The sequence below is a fragment of the Cucurbita pepo genome, chromosome LG14 (assembly GCF_002806865.2).
Source record: "Cucurbita pepo subsp. pepo cultivar mu-cu-16 chromosome LG14, ASM280686v2, whole genome shotgun sequence".
NCBI classification, from domain to species: Eukaryota; Viridiplantae; Streptophyta; class Magnoliopsida; order Cucurbitales; family Cucurbitaceae; genus Cucurbita; species Cucurbita pepo.
This window is the reverse complement of record NC_036651.1, coordinates 181150-197295: the sequence shown is the minus strand read 5'-3', so window position 1 is coordinate 197295 and position 16146 is coordinate 181150. Positions and strand designations below refer to the sequence as shown.

At 38.8% G+C, this 16146-nt stretch overlaps 5 protein-coding genes across 14 annotated transcripts; 4 read left to right on the top strand and 1 right to left on the bottom strand.

Annotated features, from left to right (window-relative positions):
- The first annotated feature begins 1025 nt into the window (after positions 1-1025).
- Positions 1026-3636, top strand: LOC111810730 (protein IQ-DOMAIN 1-like). The gene is made up of 5 exons (XM_023697489.1): positions 1026-1267; positions 1360-1481; positions 2022-2318; positions 2454-2822; positions 2910-3636. The coding sequence occupies exons 2-5, from the start codon at positions 1389-1391 to the stop codon at positions 3519-3521; spliced, it is 1371 nt and encodes a 456-aa protein (XP_023553257.1). The 5' UTR covers positions 1026-1267; positions 1360-1388; the 3' UTR covers positions 3522-3636.
- Positions 3637-4511: 875 nt separating this feature from the next.
- Positions 4512-8343, top strand: LOC111810154 (myosin-7B-like). 9 transcript variants are annotated; one of them, XM_023696753.1, is made up of 5 exons: positions 4512-4914; positions 5067-5093; positions 5547-6775; positions 6889-7775; positions 7853-8343. In XM_023696753.1, exons 3-5 carry the CDS (start codon positions 5578-5580, stop codon positions 8198-8200), a joined length of 2433 nt encoding a protein of 810 aa, XP_023552521.1. In that variant the 5' UTR covers positions 4512-4914; positions 5067-5093; positions 5547-5577; the 3' UTR covers positions 8201-8343. The 9 variants fall into 9 exon arrangements, with proteins under 9 accessions (XP_023552521.1, XP_023552511.1, XP_023552512.1 ...); XM_023696743.1 differs by having other exon boundaries at positions 4512-4690; positions 4792-6775; XM_023696744.1 differs by having other exon boundaries at positions 4512-4693; positions 4792-6775.
- Positions 8344-8583: 240 nt separating this feature from the next.
- Positions 8584-9869, top strand: LOC111810153 (uncharacterized protein At4g00950-like). The gene is made up of 2 exons (XM_023696742.1): positions 8584-9533; positions 9638-9869. The coding sequence occupies exons 1-2, from the start codon at positions 8952-8954 to the stop codon at positions 9713-9715; spliced, it is 660 nt and encodes a 219-aa protein (XP_023552510.1). The 5' UTR covers positions 8584-8951; the 3' UTR covers positions 9716-9869.
- Positions 9870-11116: 1247 nt separating this feature from the next.
- Positions 11117-14095, top strand: LOC111810677 (protein ABIL2-like). 2 transcript variants are annotated; one of them, XM_023697422.1, is made up of 11 exons: positions 11117-11504; positions 11709-11972; positions 12083-12212; positions 12297-12379; positions 12487-12637; positions 12738-12837; positions 12926-13018; positions 13108-13150; positions 13239-13333; positions 13435-13580; positions 13700-14095. In XM_023697422.1, exons 3-11 carry the CDS (start codon positions 12135-12137, stop codon positions 13871-13873), a joined length of 963 nt encoding a protein of 320 aa, XP_023553190.1. In that variant the 5' UTR covers positions 11117-11504; positions 11709-11972; positions 12083-12134; the 3' UTR covers positions 13874-14095. The 2 variants fall into 2 exon arrangements, with proteins under 2 accessions (XP_023553190.1, XP_023553189.1); XM_023697421.1 differs by lacking the exon at positions 11709-11972.
- A 76-nt stretch (positions 14096-14171) lies between these two features.
- Positions 14172-15490, bottom strand: LOC111810678. The gene is made up of 4 exons (XM_023697423.1): positions 15389-15490; positions 14773-14845; positions 14635-14690; positions 14172-14461 (listed from the first exon to the last, which is right to left on the bottom strand). The coding sequence occupies exons 1-4, from the start codon at positions 15442-15444 to the stop codon at positions 14347-14349; spliced, it is 300 nt and encodes a 99-aa protein (XP_023553191.1). The 5' UTR covers positions 15445-15490; the 3' UTR covers positions 14172-14346.
- Positions 15491-16146: the final 656 nt, after the last annotated feature.

Sequence of the window (16146 nt, the reverse complement as noted above, 5' to 3'; positions counted from 1 at the left end):
CTTTTTTTTTTTTGTTGGAAAACATGGAGGGTATGTGTGATATATAGGGCCCGACAATAAAGTAAGTAAGATGGTGTGACGAATAATGAATGGAGTTCACAGCTCAAGGATGGAGATGGGACTGTTTTGTTTGTTGGAATAGAACCATTTATTATCATTTTCTCATTCTTAGGGGTTCGAGAGAAGTAGACAACACTTTCAAATTTGTTAAGAATTCATTTTTATTAGGTAAGAAACGAGGCTTATATGGGTAGAATTTGAAAAATAATAAAATCAAATCTATTAAATTTTGTAATAAGATTTAAATCAGATAAGGAAAAGACATCTCTCCCTAATGCGAAAGAGAATTCCAACTGACAATTAGGTGATGGGTTAAGGCTTCATCTTTTTCTTCCTCTTATTTGCTTGTAACATAAATAATGTTTTCTTGTCTCTTAAATTAGTGCTATTTAAAAAAATAGTAATGATAATTCATTTGCCATAGTGGACGTAAAAGTGGAACATTGAAAATAAATATCCATGTCTTGATTAAATTAACTATACCATAATTCAACTAGTTAGTATTATTATTATTTTCTAATTCTTTAATTTGGTAAAAATAATGCAATAGAGAAATGGGTATGGTTGAAATGTTCATTTTACCAATCTAATCAAGCTAAATGAAATTAAAGTGAAATTAAGTAATTTGATGAAGCTATGCAAGTTGGTTGAATCTTAAATTAAAATTTAGCAGAACAAAAAATATGGGTTTGGGTCAAACCATTCATTAGTTGTATTAATTTGGTTTATAAATTCATCCCATTTTATGGAAACAAACAAACAAACAAACCCTTTCTAACTTGTATTTTGCACCAAATTTGTGCAAGTGCAACACAATCGTCCCAATTCCGCTTCCCTTCTTGTAAAAAAAAGAAAGAAAAAAAAGAAAAGAAAATTTAGAAGAATTGNGAATCATTTTAAAAATTGAATTGGTGTGTATATATGTTTGACATTAAATGTGTCCACCAACTGAAAGTGGAAAAGCATCGTCTGGTTCACGTATGAGAAGAAGCCTCCAACTGTTGTTTGCGTATTAATACCTCTTTCTCCTCGTGATTCCCTTTAACATTAACGGCAACTTCCCTTCCTCACCTTACCTTACCTTACCTTACCTCTCTTTGCCTTCCTTTATCACACCCTCCTCAGCTACCACTTCTTCTTCTTTATTTTTCCATTCTTCAATTCCAAACACTCCAATGCCCCTAATCCCCAGCTCTCCTTAATCAAGGTTGGTCATCATCCATCCCTTTGAATTTCTTCTTCATCTCCGTCTTTTCTTGTTTTATGAATGCTTCTCTGTCTTGGGATGTTTGTTTGAAGTGCTGTGATCTGGTTTGGTGGGTGGAGAGATGGGGAAGAAGGGAACTGGCTGGTTCTCCACTGTCAAGAAAGTCTTCAAATCTACTCCTTCCAAGGACTACTCGCCTGCCTTAGACAACAAGGTATCAATTCATAATTGTCTCCATTCAAGATTATGTGTTTCTCTGGGTGTCTGCTTCCTTTTTCACTTAATGTTTCAAGTCTCGTACACGTAACCGCAAGAGCAAAATTAGTTCGGTACTGAACATGTGTGTGAATGAAATTTGTGTTGGGGGTGGTGGTTTGTGCTTTTCTTTTGCTTGAAGAAAAAGAGGCAATTACTTTAGTTTTGATTGTTGATGAAGAAAAGCTTTTTGAATACAGGGGAATAGTGTAGTAGAGATAATTGATTTTTAAATTTACAGCCATGCATGAATGAGAAAGGAGAGGGAAGAAAAAGAAGGGTGCTGCTGTGTGTTTTTGGTCCCCCATGGGTGGAAGGACCAAAAATAATAGTGAATTGTAAAGCCTTATCTATCACCATCATTTATGTTCAACCATCATGTGCATGTTGCTGCAACATCTCCATCATCTTCCAAACCCATTTTCTGTCTTTTCTTTCAACCAACTAATTAATTCTTAATTCATATTAATTACTCCCAACATTTCTCTTAATTTTGCAGAAGCAAACTGTGGATGTCGAAAAATGGCACCCCAGTTCTCCAGAGGTTATATCATTTCAACAATTTCCCACACAGATCTCTACACAAATAACCAACGACCAGAGCGCTCAATCGACACCCAGGATCGATGGTCGAGATCATGCCATTGCTGTTGCAGCAGCTACTGCAGCCGCTGCAGAAGCTGCAGTTGCAGCTGCCCAGGCTGCAGCAAAAGTTGTTCGCTTGGCTGGCTATGGGTGGCAATCTACAGAAGACAGAGCAGCAACTCTTATTCAAGCTTATTACAGAGGCTACTTGGTCAGTGTGATGGACTTTTTTTTTTTTTTTTTTTTTTTTTTTTTTTTTTTTNTTTTTTTTTTTTTTTTTTTTTTTTTTTTTTTTTTTTTAAATTCTAATCTTGTTAGATTCAAATATAATTTAATTATGTTTTAGGCTCGACGAGCACTCCGTGCCTTGAAGGGGCTAGTGAGGCTACAAGCATTGGTTCGAGGTCACAATGTAAGAAAGCAAGCACAAATGACTATGCGTTGCATGCAAGCATTGGTGCGGGTGCAGGCAAGAGTACGCGCCCGCAGGCTGCAATTGGCAAACCAAAGTTATCATAAAAGATTTGCAGAAGAAGAAGATGAAGATGAAGAAGATGAAGAAGAAAAATTGTTGAAAAACAGAGTAAAGAAATATGAGATGGAGGGTTGGGATGGTAGGGTTCTAAGTGTAGAGAAGATCAAAGAAGATTGTTCAAGAAAACGTGATGCTCTAATGAGAAGGGAAAGAGCTGTTGCTTATGCTTACTCCTATCAGGTTTGCTCTACACATTGCCCTTTTCATTTTGATATCGTAACTTTTGGTATGTTCATCGTTAATATCATAACGCTTCTTTGTGTATAGCAACAACCTAAACGAAGACAAGAGGATGGAATTTTAGAATTGAGTGAAGATGTGAATGATTTAGGGTTTAGGCGTGATAAGACGCAATATGGTTGGAATTGGCTTGAGCATTGGATGTCCTCTCAACCATGTAGCGTTCGGCATTCCACTCCACGTGAGCCTTATATTACACCCCCCACCACCACCACCACCACAGTCACAGACGACATGTCGGAGAAGACCGTCGAAATGGACCCCATTGCATTAGCCCAACTACATTTGGAGTGTACCGAGTCGGGACAAGTAAGCTCGCACTCTTCCCGACAATCGGTTTTTAAGAATGTCCCAAGCTACATGGCCCCGACTCAATCCGCTAAGGCGAAGGTGAGAAGGCAAGGACCAAAATGGAATAAAACTAGGAGAAGAGGATCAATTTTTGGATCGGGTTATGAGTCGTCGAGTTCGGGTGGAGGAACGATGGCGTATCAAGGCCTAAGGAGCCCAAGCCCATTGAAGAATGGGACTCGGTTGTCTCCTATACAGATGATGGGCTGTGGTCCAGACTACCCAGGAGGTGAAGATTGGGCAGTGCCGCCCCTTGGTGTCAATAATTGGAGGGCTGGTTTTGGTTGATTCAGTTATGAAACAGTGGTGTGGGGTTTAATAAGTGAATATCAAACTTTAATTGCTATTTATTAAATTTTATCTTTGAATTTAATAATATAACGCCCTAAGTATTTTCTGTGAATCTGCCATGTGTCATATCGAAGCTATTTTCCAAATTAGTTAAGGATGGAAATAATGTAAGAAGAAAATCTCAGATTATTGAGGAAATAATTAAAAGAAGATGGGAGTTTTGGACGTGTTATACTGGGCCAGGAGCTCGGCAAAGGCATGTTGGTGGGTCCAGTCCTCAACCCACATGGTGATGGCCCGACATGGCGTCGCTGAGCTGTAATAGGATACGCTCCGATGTTCAGTCCGACATGTAGTTTCGATACCAACAAAATTTAACTACTCCCCCTCTCCAATCATCTCGCATATATGAAGATATTAATACAACAGTTTAATTTAATAATATTTTCAGAGTTGAGTAAATTGGCATAGAGCTGTATGAATAGAGAATGACCTAAAAATTAAACTAAAAAAATTTGTTTGGAATATTTTTGAACACACCATTTAGTGCAAAGATATATATAAAAGCAAATCATGAATGTGGGTATATTTGGTGTAAGATGTAAGTTGGTTGAGAAGTGAGAAGTTGGGATGTGGTGGATAAGTATTTTGAGGCCAATTTTATCATTATTGTTTTGGGCCAATAATGAGTGAGACCATTCCATTACAACTTGCTAGTGTGAGTGCGATTTGATGGGTTGGTTGAGTGGCTTCAAAATCTGTCATAAATTAAATTTATAGCCTCACTTGTCAGTACTCAGTGGGATGAAAAAGATGTAACTAAATATGGATATAAAGTTTGAAGAGAAATTTGAATGCAACAAAATCTTACGTAATATAAGATGAAAAAAAACTAAGCTTAGATTAGAAGCAGAATGGCAGTACATGGCAGTTCAAGTGGGTCACATGAACCACCCAATAATTTACTCTTTAATGTACGCTCTCAACTTCATAAGAATCTGTGACCCAATTATAATTTCCTTCCCCCCTTCCCTCCATTTTTCATCTCTCAGAAACTCACGAGGGTTGCTCTGAAAGCAATCAAATATCGAATCCATTTCAAATCCCACATCGCCCACTTCGGATTCCGAGGGCCGATCTTCAAACTTTAGGATTATAAAATGCTGGTGGTAACTGGGATTCTTGGGGAGGTTTCCTATTGAATTTTAGTTATGATTATATCGAATTCTGTGCTCTTTCTTATGCTAGTTTAGTTTCTGCTTTACAGGTCGAACCCAAGGAGGAAACTCAAGCAGTCAATTCTCGTGGACCCACGAAGGGGTTGTTGACTGAGTTGCTCCATCATTTTGTCTATGAATTGAAAGTGATTCAATTCATTGCTTCTATATAGGTAGTACTATGCACAAGAAGGGGCTCCACGCTGCCTTTAATTTGCCTGAACCTCTGAAAGGTATTTGACATCATTTCTCTTCTCTTTGGTTTGGGTTCGGGTTCTTTTTGCTTGCTGATTGCATTTCTCGCTGTTACTGTGCATTGCCCCAGCAACCCTTTTGTTTTCCGTTTCAAAAGGTATGAGGTAAAACACATAATCACCTTGTGAGAACTGAAAGTTACTTGCAGATGCAGCCCTTTTGAAATACTTCTCATTATGCCTTCAAAAGGTTGCATTTTCTCTTCACTTTATATGCAGTTATCACTAATTCCCAGAACCTTGTGTTTGCTTTATCAAGCAAGTGGGGTTGCTTGCAGTCTGTCTTTTCCCTGAAAACCAGGGAAAATTCTCTTTTATTCTTCTTATAACTATGGTATTTTGTTGTAGTTTGGCCTCTACATGACTGTTCTTCAGACTCAGGCACATGTAAAAGCAGCCATGCTCTTGAGCTTTCTAACATTCAACTCATAATCTCACTGCTCTTTGTTCAATCACCTGAAAGACTTGTTTCAGACTCTCAGTCCTTTCTCTTATGTATATATGGGATGCTTTGTGAAGTTAAAAACTAACCTTTATTTCTCTTGTAATAGTGTATTCGAATGAGAAGAAGCATAGTCTTAGATGATGGATAAGAAAGAGGTCTCCAATTCACTAGCATTCATCTCGGACGACAAAATTGACAGTTTATCGCCTATGTATTTCGGTGCTTCGTGCGCATTCTTTGCGCTTCGACTCTTGGCAACCTCTGATTGCAAAGATGAAAAATGGTCTGAAGTTCGGGAAAAGATGCTTCAAGGGAGCGCCCAACTCTTGGGATTGCTATTATGGAGCGCTCAGAGAGAGGTGGATGCCAGGCAAAAGCCTAATCTTGTTTATAAGCTAGAGGCTGCTGAGAGGGAGATAGGAGAGTTGAAAAGAATCAGACATGAAGACGCCAAAGCTAATGAAAAAGTTGTTTGCATTTTTGCTGCTCAGGAGCAACGGTGGTTGATTGAAAGGAAGACGCTTCGCCAACACATTGGAGCTCTAATGGATGATGCAAGGCTTCTCGAAAAGAAGGAAGTTGTTATTTCTACACTGAATGAAAAGTTGAAGGAGATGGAGATGTCATTGGAGTCCAAGGAAAAGAAATTGGAGGAAGAGATTAAAAGGGGAGCTGACTTGGAAGAAAGACTGTCCAAGGCTGAAAGTGTGGTAGAAGAATTGAGAGAAACTGCTAAACGTGAGGCCCAAGAGCATTCCTCTGAGCTCTGGAAGCACAAAACAGCCTTCATTGAGCTGGTCTCAAACCAAAGGCAGCTTGAAGCTGAGATGGGGCGGGCAGTTAGGCAAGTTGAGGCATCAAAAGAAGAGATTGATTCAATTTTAGAGCAAAAGGAGGAGTCCGTAATGCTGGTACAGAAACTATCGGGTGAGATTGTTAAGATGCGGAAGGATTTAGAACAGAAAGACAAGATGTTATCAGCAATGCTGAGAAAATCGAAGATGGATGTAGCACAGAAGGCAATGCTCCTTAAGGAGGTTAAGCTATCCAAAGCTAGGAGGAAGCAAGCAGAATTAGAAGCTGAAAGGTGGAAGACAATTTCAGAATCAAGACATGAAAGACAGTCATTGAGAAGTATGTTATCCAATCAGGTCAATTCAGGATATGACGTTCCTACAAGTGCTGGGGAAAAGCATTCAAACACAAACAATGGGAAGACCATATCTACTAAGCCAAATGATACTGATATCGATTACTATCATCCAGAATCCATTGACTCAAATAATTTCCCTTTCCTTGCTGAATGTCTTTCCCCTGAAAGAAATGATGACTCAGGTAACAAACTTAAGTTCCTATGTTTAACTTAACGTTGTATACTTGAAGCTCTCTCTGAGTGGATGAATTTATTTGTTCCTTTTGGGGCTCATCTATGGATTTTACCTCTGAAGGGAGAATGATTGATGTGAAGCAGATGGAAGAGTTGGTATGCTCCGAGGCAGAGAAGTATGTACTAATACTTCAGCAGAGACATGACCTGGAAATAGACGCATTTGCAGAGCAAATGGGGGTGAAAGATGAAAAATTAGAAGTTTTTCACTGGCAGATGCTCAACTTGGAGCTTGAGTCAAAACGGCTTCAGTCACATCTTGCTGCTCAGAATCAAGAGATCTTGCAGCTTAGACATGCGAATATGAAACTAAAAGCTCTGTCAATGGAGACAGAAAAGGAACTAGCTTCCTTGAAAGCCCAATTGGCAGCAAAGTTTAGGCCTCAAGAGTACCAGCCTACGAAATGGGATTTGCCAGATGAAAACAGTGGCACCTGGTCTGATGTCAAGACTATAAAGATCAAACCAGGAGAAGAAGAGCAGCAGAGAAATAAAGAATGTAATGGAACAATAAGGGAGGCAGCTTGTTTGAACGTTGTTGAGGACAGAAATCCATTGATGCAATCTCCAGGTACGGAATTTGAAGATGAAAAAGAAATTGGTTGTCACAGTCCTACTCAAGAAGTAAGCACAAGCAGTCCACAGGAGGCTGATAATGCCGAACCGTTGGCATCAATAGGGCAGCAGTTTGGAAGAACTTATAATAGTACTCAATGGAGGATGGATATTCATGCTCTAGGAGTGTCTTTCAAAATCAAAAGGCTGAAACAGCAGTTTCTTTTGCTGGAGAGGCTCATCGGAAAACAGGAAACTGCTCGGAATTCTGAAAATGAGGAGAATGGAGAAGATGGGATTAGAGGTTTTCTTATGTTTCTGACACTTCTGAATAAACAAGTGGGCAGATACAATTCTCTGCAGGAGAAGACTGATGAACTCTGCCAAAGGATGGTAAGTTCATATTCATTCTTCCTTTTCTAGTTTGTACAGATTTACCTTGTCTTCAATTTGGTTATTGTGGTTTGCAGCATGATTACGAGGCGAGTGTAAAATGTGGAGAGTTCAAAGTTGTAAGAACGAAAGGGAAATCCAAGGCGCTGGAGAACTTCCTTGAACAGACATTTCAGCTACAAAGATATGTTGTGTTAACGGGACAGAAATGGATGGAAATTCAGGTGAAGATCAGCGTGGAATTCGGGAAGGTTGCTGAGGAACTACATCAAGAGTCGGGTAGCTTTGACATTAAACGCTTTGCCAGTACTGTCAAAACTCTCTTCCAAGAAGTGCAAAGAGGTCTAGAAGTTCGAATAACTCGAATTATCGGAGATCTAGAAGGAACCTTGGCGTGCGAGGGTATGAATCGTCTAAGTAGATAGTCGTGAAACTGCATCTTGTTCTTACTCAATAAAATTGCATACCCATGTATGATTCTGTGTGTTCTTTCTCTTCACTTGTATACACAAATTACTAAGAATGTAATGAATTGATATACACTGATTCAAGAGAAACATTAAGACCACAGCGGAGAGTGAGTTTTGAAAATCAAACCAATCCAACAACTTTTCAGACGACTTGGCGTCCTCGTCCATGAACAAGAAATGATCCAACAAAGCAAATCACATGAGCCACTGAACCATTTGGCATGCAAAAAAGTCGCAGAAAAATCAGTATTTTATATACGCATCAAAAAGCCTATCTTTTCTCAACCGTTTTGGCAGATCAGGAAAAACGAGTACGACTTTGAAACACACCCAATTCACAAAAATGTCCGTTCATGGTTTTCAAAAATCCATCAAAATCAGAGACCCGAAATTTCCAAATCGTGGGACCTCAAACATGATTAAACGTAAGATTGAGATTCGGCGCATTTACAGTTTAATGTACACAAACAAAACTTGTGGCATTTTCTCGTGAAGACGAAGCGCCAGGAGCGTTTTGCAGTTACCCTCACAATTCGCATCCTCATAAACTAACTCTGCCTCCACTTCTTTCGCTCTCTAAAACCCCCTCTTTCTCTCTTTCTCTCTCTATAAAAATTCTCCCAATTCTACAGTAACTGATCATCCACTTCAACAGGGCCTTGTTGTGTTCGTTCAAAATCAAATGGGTCCGTGAAATTTTGACGGAATGAGGCTTGCAACCGGGGAAAATCCGAGCTCGACGCCACCAAAGCTGTCTCTGTTTTCTCTTCCAAGACAGCCGCCGGAGCCACCGGGTCTGGTGACGCCTCCGCTGCACGCGTCAATTTCTGTGCCGTTTCAATGGGAGGAGGCACCAGGGAAACCGAGACCATTCGGAATTATTGAACCGAATTCAAAGCCCAAAAGTGCAAGATCCCTGGATCTGCCTCCGAGGCTATTCACTGACACCAAAGTGGCTCATTTTTCCTCTCCAACGACCGCCGTGGACGACCCCGTTGTCGGCCAAGACCTGTCTTCCAATTTGTCGTTCAGGTTCCCCGACACGTGGGCGGAGACTGCGACAAGGGAGGGCAAGCATGGTAAATATGTCGGGTCCAGGCGGTGGATGAGCTTCAGGAAGAATAAGGAGGTTCCGAAGGGCGCGTCAGAAATACCGCGTTCGGCCGGCGGTGACAACAGCGGTGGCCGTAATGCTGGGAGTGGCGAGGGCGAAACGAGGGTGAAGATCACAAGGTTTAGGAGTAGAAGAAGGCTGTTTAGAAAATCGGATACAAAGTCGCAGTTGATCGTAAGTGTCCTACATGAATCTTATTGGGTTCGTTAAATCTTTAGAAACATTTATGAAATCAAAGTTTAAAAGTTGTTTATTTAACTGGGTCCAAATAACGGCAGGCAAGTATCTATGGGAGCTTGAAGCAAGTGATTCCATGGAGACGCAAGCCGGATGAAACGAGAACAGTATCACAATGATCATACAAATCCAGATATAACCCATAATATTAGTGAAATATCTAAATATCATGTCATAAATTTTCAACTATTTTCTTTTTCCGAAGAATCTTATATACATTCAAATTACTATAATTACTACTTGTCTTTCGCATGTTTGGCTGTAAATATCCTTGTTTAATATAATTATAGAGCACTTTTTTTATTTTTTATTTTTTATTTTTTATTATTACTACATATTCTCGTCCGTACATCTCTCGCTTATTTATATACATTTTTTTTTGTAAGNGTTTTGGAAATTTCATTTTCTATAAACTACAATCACTTTTATCTCGTAAATGGGTTTGGGCCTCTAAAGCCCATGTTGAGTGTTAGCTAGAGCCATCAATCAATCCCGGCCCAGATTTTGCGAAACTGGGCCAGTTCAGGTACGTCCCAGCGGGACCCATTATGAGCCCACCCATTACCCAACAATCCGGCGCTGATTTCAAAGCATTTTAAAAAGTTCAATCAAAACTCCAAATTTCCTTCTTTTAACATTTTCAAAAACATAAATAATAAGATCCGCTGCTTCGAAATATTCCATAATTTTTCCTTGCAAAATCCAAACCGTTGATTTTGGTAACGGGTACGATTTGATTAGACGATCCGACGTCGTAGTGTTATTGGGTAGGGTTGGAAAGTTGTGGGGTTCATTTGCCGCTTATATTGAGAGGAAAGTGTGATATTCCGACCTACCCATCCCACCAATTTCTCTCTTTTTGTTTTACTTTTATTTTATTATTATTATTATTATTTGTTAAAGGGACATAACAAAAATCAAAAGGAATCAAATAAACTTGAATTCAAAATGTGTAGCAGTAACAAATTTGGCACAAAGACGAACAATAGATAACAAAATAAAATGAATAAATTAAAGAGATAAAAGTGGTATTTTGAGAGGTTTATGGGTTAAATTATATATATTTTTTGAGACTGACAAGGGACCCACAATGCAATGCAGGCGCTATTATATTATATTATATTATTTTATTTTATTTTATTGGTTCACTAATTAATGCAATAAATCCAACGCTAATATCATATGAACTATGGCCGCCTCCCAAGACAAGTGGAGAAATATAAAGGCTACTTCAATAATTCTTAATAATGGCAAATCAATCACCTTAGGAACAACAAAAATTACAAAATGATTCTGAAAGTCATTTAATTACAAGGGTGTGATGTTACAAAGCCCCCACAATGAATCAAGTGAGATTTGCTATCAAAGAAACAAGACAATGTTTAAGTTGAAGGAGAGAGTAAAGGCAAATCGCGCAAGGGCGGAGGGGTTTTGGGACCCATCATTCCGAACACTCGCACACAAAAGTGTGGCAACAATGATGGGGACTAGGGAGAGAGAGAGAGCCAAAGGGGGGATTTTTCTGTTCCAAAAAAAGAGAAGAGACGACTTTTGAGCTTATGATTTTCTCTCCTCAAAACCCAAAACTACAAAGCTCCTGATTTTCTGGCTTAACCGACGTGGTGGCCTTGATGTTTTCATCCAACTGCGAGTACCCTCTTTCTTTCCCTCATTTTGTCCTTCAACATCAACTCCTTGCTGCCTTCAAACATTTTACTGGGTTTTTGTGAATTCCTGTTTTCTCTAGTTCAGTCAAAATCTTTTACCCAACCCACTTGGTTTTATGCCAACTTTTGGCTTCTTTTGGTTCTGCTCACCGTGCTTTCACATTTTGAGGCTGAGAAATCAGATGGGGTTTTGGCTACTCTCCCGTTTCTAGTTTCGACCTCTTCAGCTCCAGAAAAACAGGTACACCTATTTCCTTCCACTTTCTTTCTCTCTTTTCCCTCTATGTTATATGGGGTTTTGATCTTCTGGAAGTCTTAAACGTCTATATTGCAAGCGTTTCTCTGCAATTACTTAGAAGGGTGTTGAAAATTTTGTAGCTTTTTCGACGGTTGTTAAGGAGGGGTGTGTGGACATCCGCTTTTAAGTTTTAATTGTTCTGTACAGGTTGAGTCCTGGCGAAGATTCAGACAGAACGAGCTTGAATTATGGCGAAGCACTACTTGTTTTATTTGGTTGATTGGTTGGAATTTGATATATGTTTAATCTATGAGACAGCGAGTCAACCATCCTTTAATTTATTGAATTGAGGATTCTCATTACCTGTAACCTGTCAAAGGGAATGCTGTCCCTCACCTGCTAAATAAATACTTCTCTTGTCTCTTCTACTTTTCCTTCTGGGCTATATTGAAACACTTTGAGGATTTTAAGGTTTCCAAAGTTAGTTTTGAAATTCATGAATGCTTTCACTGCAAATGGGAATGTTGCCTGATCCAATGATTTCCTTTGATTTCTGAATTTTTGAAATCTGATGGTTGCAGGTCTAGTAGTTTGAGCTCGACATTTTCTGGGACAGAAACAAAATCTTGTACAATGCCCATCTCACAAGAAACGTCCAATTTTGATGAGATTTCTATGAAGCAGAGTTTGATTTTCTCTGATTGTCTCAAGGTACTCATGCGTCTTTTCCGACATTCTTGAAAAATTACAGGTTTTTCATCTATTGTTCACTCTCTTTCTGCATTTGACTTTCAGGATTTGAAGAACCTGAGAGCACAATTATACTCAGCAGCAGAGTATTTTGAACTCTCTTACACGAATGACGACCAAAAACAGATGTGAGTTAGTTGAAAGGCTTTTCTTAAAGAAGTAATCAGAGTCTTCCTTCTATAAGCATTAGTTTATCAGAGACTAAGCTGCAAACTTTCAAATTTTTCTTATGCAGAGTGGTAGAAACGTTGAAAGATTATGCTGTTAAAGCTCTTGTGAACACTGTGGATCATTTAGGTTCTGTTAGTTTTAAGGTTAATGATCTTTTGGATGAAAAAGTGGATGATGTTTCTGGAACGGAGTTCAGGGTGTCATGCATTGAACAGGTAAGATCAAGATTATTTTCTCTTCCAAATAATTGATAGAAAAAATATAGATTTACAAATTTATTGTCATTGTGTTCGTTTCGTTGATGTGGGCTCTTAGAGGCTAAGAACGTGCCAAGAGTATATCGATCACGAAGGACATTCCCAACAATCCCTGGTGATTAATACGCCTAAGTATCATAAGCACTACATATTACAAGGCAAGTTTACTGTTGTTACCCCCACCCCCAGTTTGTTTCTTTTGCATTCCGAGAAAAAAAGGTCTTATAGTTCATAAACTTTGCTCAGCGGGGGAGACCATGAACGGTGGTACCCAAACTCGATCGAAGAACAAAGGATGCAGCCTAGATGATGAAGATGAGTGGCACCAATTTAGAACTGGTAAGCTGCCGAGACAACCGTTTATTGTGAACTTCACTTTGGAAAATTTTCTAATGAAACTTCACCATTTATTAACTGATTTCCACTAGCCGTTCGATCAACTATTAGGGAAATGCCACCATCCATTATCAGGTAAACACCACATTTTCTATTGATCTGCACCTTAATTGCTTACTTGCATTAATGAGTTCTTTATCTAGTTTGAACATTTCTCATGCAGTAAAGAAAATTCTCCTGTGCCTTCTCAACGACCTTCCCCGTCCCCGCAACTTAGAACGTTCTCGTTCACGTCTACCATGCCCAAGAAGGAATTAGGTTCATATGCTCTTTCCCCTTTAGCTGCCAGTTTGTGTGATATTGGTTTTTGAAGTCATGGTCTTTGCAATAAAATGCAAATTATGTTTGTTTCAAATCAGATAAGCGGTCGGTTTCTCCACACCGGTTTCCACTTTTGCGTTCTGGTTCGCTCTCGAGTAGACCCAAGACACAAAGCTCAAGTCGATCAACTACTCCCAACTCAAGTACGCCAACCACTCCAAGTATTTCCAATGGGCAACGACGGGTGCGTTCATTTAGAGGAAAACGATATCACTTACTTGAATTGCATTTATGTTGTGCAAAAGTATATGGTGTTTTACTAGTAACTGAGATTTTGCAACATGAATTTTTCTTTGGTACCAGTACCCTTCGGCACCTAGGAAATCAGCATCGATGCGGATGCCAGCAGAAAGGAGGGATAACAGCAAAGATGTTGAACAATATCCCAGCAAAAGCAAACGCCTCCTGAAGGCCTTGCTTAGCCGACGCAAGTCAAAGAAAGACGATACATTGTACACTTACTTGGATGAATACTAGCACAAGAGGAATCAGCTGGTGAGTGGGGTCTTCAAATTCAATTCATTAGGGATGCCACTTTGTGCTTTCATGAACGTTATTGAATTCCATATACCAGTTTTCCTTCATCCCACGATGAAGTCATTTCTTTGTTCTTTTCCACTTCAAATGATATGATGAACCACAATCACATCAAATTATTGTTTATAATTTAGTTTAATAAAATTGATATAATTTTTGTCGTTTCCAAGTTTATCCATGTATTAAGTAGGATTGATCATCCTTTCTAATGGTTATTAACATGAATGATATCATCATGTGGGTGAAAATGTCATCTCGTTAGATCTCAATGTTGGAATGAGTACCTTCACACTCGATCAAACCACTACAAATCATATTGTGAAAAAATTACAGATAGGTAGTAAATTAAAATGATAGCTACTTTAAGCATAAAGTGACACTTGATATAAGAGGGCCAGGGGCATGTAAGGCTATCAGAAATCCACTCCTTGTCCGAAATCTTCGATTGTTTTTGTGGCAAGAGTAAGCACGTCTACAAAAGCACTGAATGATGCACGCAGAAATCTTGCTTCCACTGCCTCAAAGTGTCTACGAGAAAAAAAATGAGCAGCTAATGGGAGTGCCAAAATATGATTGCGGAGAAATATGAACGCAGCAGCCTTACTAATGCTCAAAAGAATCCTGTATTAAGCTATTATGGTATCTATCTACTGTTAGACGTACATTAAGAACCAGGAATTCGAAGAGAAAGAGAGGCTCACATAGAAAGTTTTCCATCAGAAACTGTCATCTCCCTTTTCACTTTGTCTGGCTGCAACTGTACTTAGCACAGAAATGGAATCAGAAACAAGTTAAGTATACGGAGGCACAATGTGAAGATTGATATCATGGAGAAGCACCTCTTTATCGACTACTAAAGCCTTGTACACAATTGAAGCTTTCTTCTCCGACTCATAATCGACTTCAAAGTCACTGCAGAAAGCAAACCAGATTGAATACTTGGAAAAAGAAGCAAATTACTTGTTGTGTCTCTAGAAGGCAATCGAGAAAAGATGAAAGATAAAATAGCAATGGTTGATCGCTGGCAAGACCCAAAAAACATCATTGGCTTCCAGGAACCACAGCGAAAGATCAGAGCTTTGGCTAGTTAATAAGGTCCATCATTCCAACAATTGGGAATTAATGGCATTTCTGAACGTTCGAGGCACTACTGTAGTTAAAAACTCCGGATTCAGCAATAAAAGATTGAGCTTTCCGGGTAAGAATGGCTTGGCAGTTGCAAGAACATCATCATCATCATTGTCTTTTGTTTTTCCCCCGTGGAAAAACCAGTGAACCAGAGAAAGAACACAACAGATCAATCACAAGAGAAATAAGATAAAGCTAAAAAGGCGAAGCTCACCCAAAAGCTAACACAGCAACATCAACGAACAAACTGATATAAAAGCATATGGCATACAATCGAAGGAAAGCATGTAATTATACATTTATGGGCTTGGAGAAAGAGAGAACAACCAGCTGAATTCCCAATTGGGCTCTCCATCAGAAGCGACGGAAGGTGTCGGAGGCATAGCTTCAATTCTGGTTGAAAACCGCCGGATTTTCCCCCCAAATAACCTAGTACAACAGATACGGGCATTTTGTTGGTTTTTTCGTAAATAATTGAAAAAAATGGGCCGTCGTTTGGGCTTCTCCTTGGGCTTCATTTTCTTTTATTATTTAAAAAAAAATAATTTTACGGATACCTGGTTAAGCGGTCATATTCGCATCAACTTCGCGGACTGGGCACGGTCGCCGTCGTCGGAACAGTCTTAGCGGTCCATAATTCCAACCCATTTCTTAGAGTTTTTATGAGACCAAAAAATTATGTATTGTTTTAAAAATTATGTAGTAAAATAGGTAATAACTTCAGCTATTATAAGCCTAATAAATGCATGAGAACTAAAAAGAACTTACTAGAAACCACATATGAAAAGCAATATATTCTTTTCTTGAATGTTTTTNTGATGACACATTTGAAAAGAGTTTTAAAGTGAGTTAGTAACATTATTTTCTTTTCCTTTTTGGAATACTGTATAGGAATGATTTTTGTTTTGAAATTAAAATTTAAAATTAAAATTTAAAAATTTATTTGGTCAAAAGAATATTAGGAAAAGAATACTGGGATTTAGTAACAATAAAATAATAAAGGTAAAAGTAAAAATACAAATAATAGAAAGGAGTTATGGGTACTGATCACAGGAAGTTTGGATTTACAGGAAGTTGGGATTTAC

Coding starts and splice junctions, on each gene's coding strand:
- LOC111810154 (XM_023696743.1), top strand. CDS start 5,578: ATGATGGATAAGAAAGAGGTCTCCAATTCACTAGCATTCATCTCGGAC. Junction 6,776..6,888: donor TGAAAGAAATGATGACTCAG/GTAACAAACTTA, acceptor TTACCTCTGAAG/GGAGAATGATTGATGTGAAG. Junction 7,776..7,852: donor ATGAACTCTGCCAAAGGATG/GTAAGTTCATAT, acceptor TGTGGTTTGCAG/CATGATTACGAGGCGAGTGT.
- LOC111810730 (XM_023697489.1), top strand. CDS start 1,389: ATGGGGAAGAAGGGAACTGGCTGGTTCTCCACTGTCAAGAAAGTCTTC. Junction 1,482..2,021: donor CGCCTGCCTTAGACAACAAG/GTATCAATTCAT, acceptor TTAATTTTGCAG/AAGCAAACTGTGGATGTCGA. Junction 2,319..2,453: donor CTTATTACAGAGGCTACTTG/GTCAGTGTGATG, acceptor ATTATGTTTTAG/GCTCGACGAGCACTCCGTGC.
- LOC111810677 (XM_023697421.1), top strand. CDS start 12,135: ATGCCCATCTCACAAGAAACGTCCAATTTTGATGAGATTTCTATGAAG. Junction 12,638..12,737: donor GGGTGTCATGCATTGAACAG/GTAAGATCAAGA, acceptor GTGGGCTCTTAG/AGGCTAAGAACGTGCCAAGA. Junction 13,581..13,699: donor TTTCCAATGGGCAACGACGG/GTGCGTTCATTT, acceptor CTTTGGTACCAG/TACCCTTCGGCACCTAGGAA.
- LOC111810153 (XM_023696742.1), top strand. CDS start 8,952: ATGAGGCTTGCAACCGGGGAAAATCCGAGCTCGACGCCACCAAAGCTG. Junction 9,534..9,637: donor ATACAAAGTCGCAGTTGATC/GTAAGTGTCCTA, acceptor AAATAACGGCAG/GCAAGTATCTATGGGAGCTT.
- LOC111810678 (XM_023697423.1), bottom strand. CDS start 15,444: ATGCCTCCGACACCTTCCGTCGCTTCTGATGGAGAGCCCAATTGGGAA. Junction 14,846..15,388: donor CCCAATTGGGAATTCAGCTG/GTTGTTCTCTCT, acceptor TGCTTTCTGCAG/TGACTTTGAAGTCGATTATG. Junction 14,691..14,772: donor CTTTAGTAGTCGATAAAGAG/GTGCTTCTCCAT, acceptor TGCTAAGTACAG/TTGCAGCCAGACAAAGTGAA.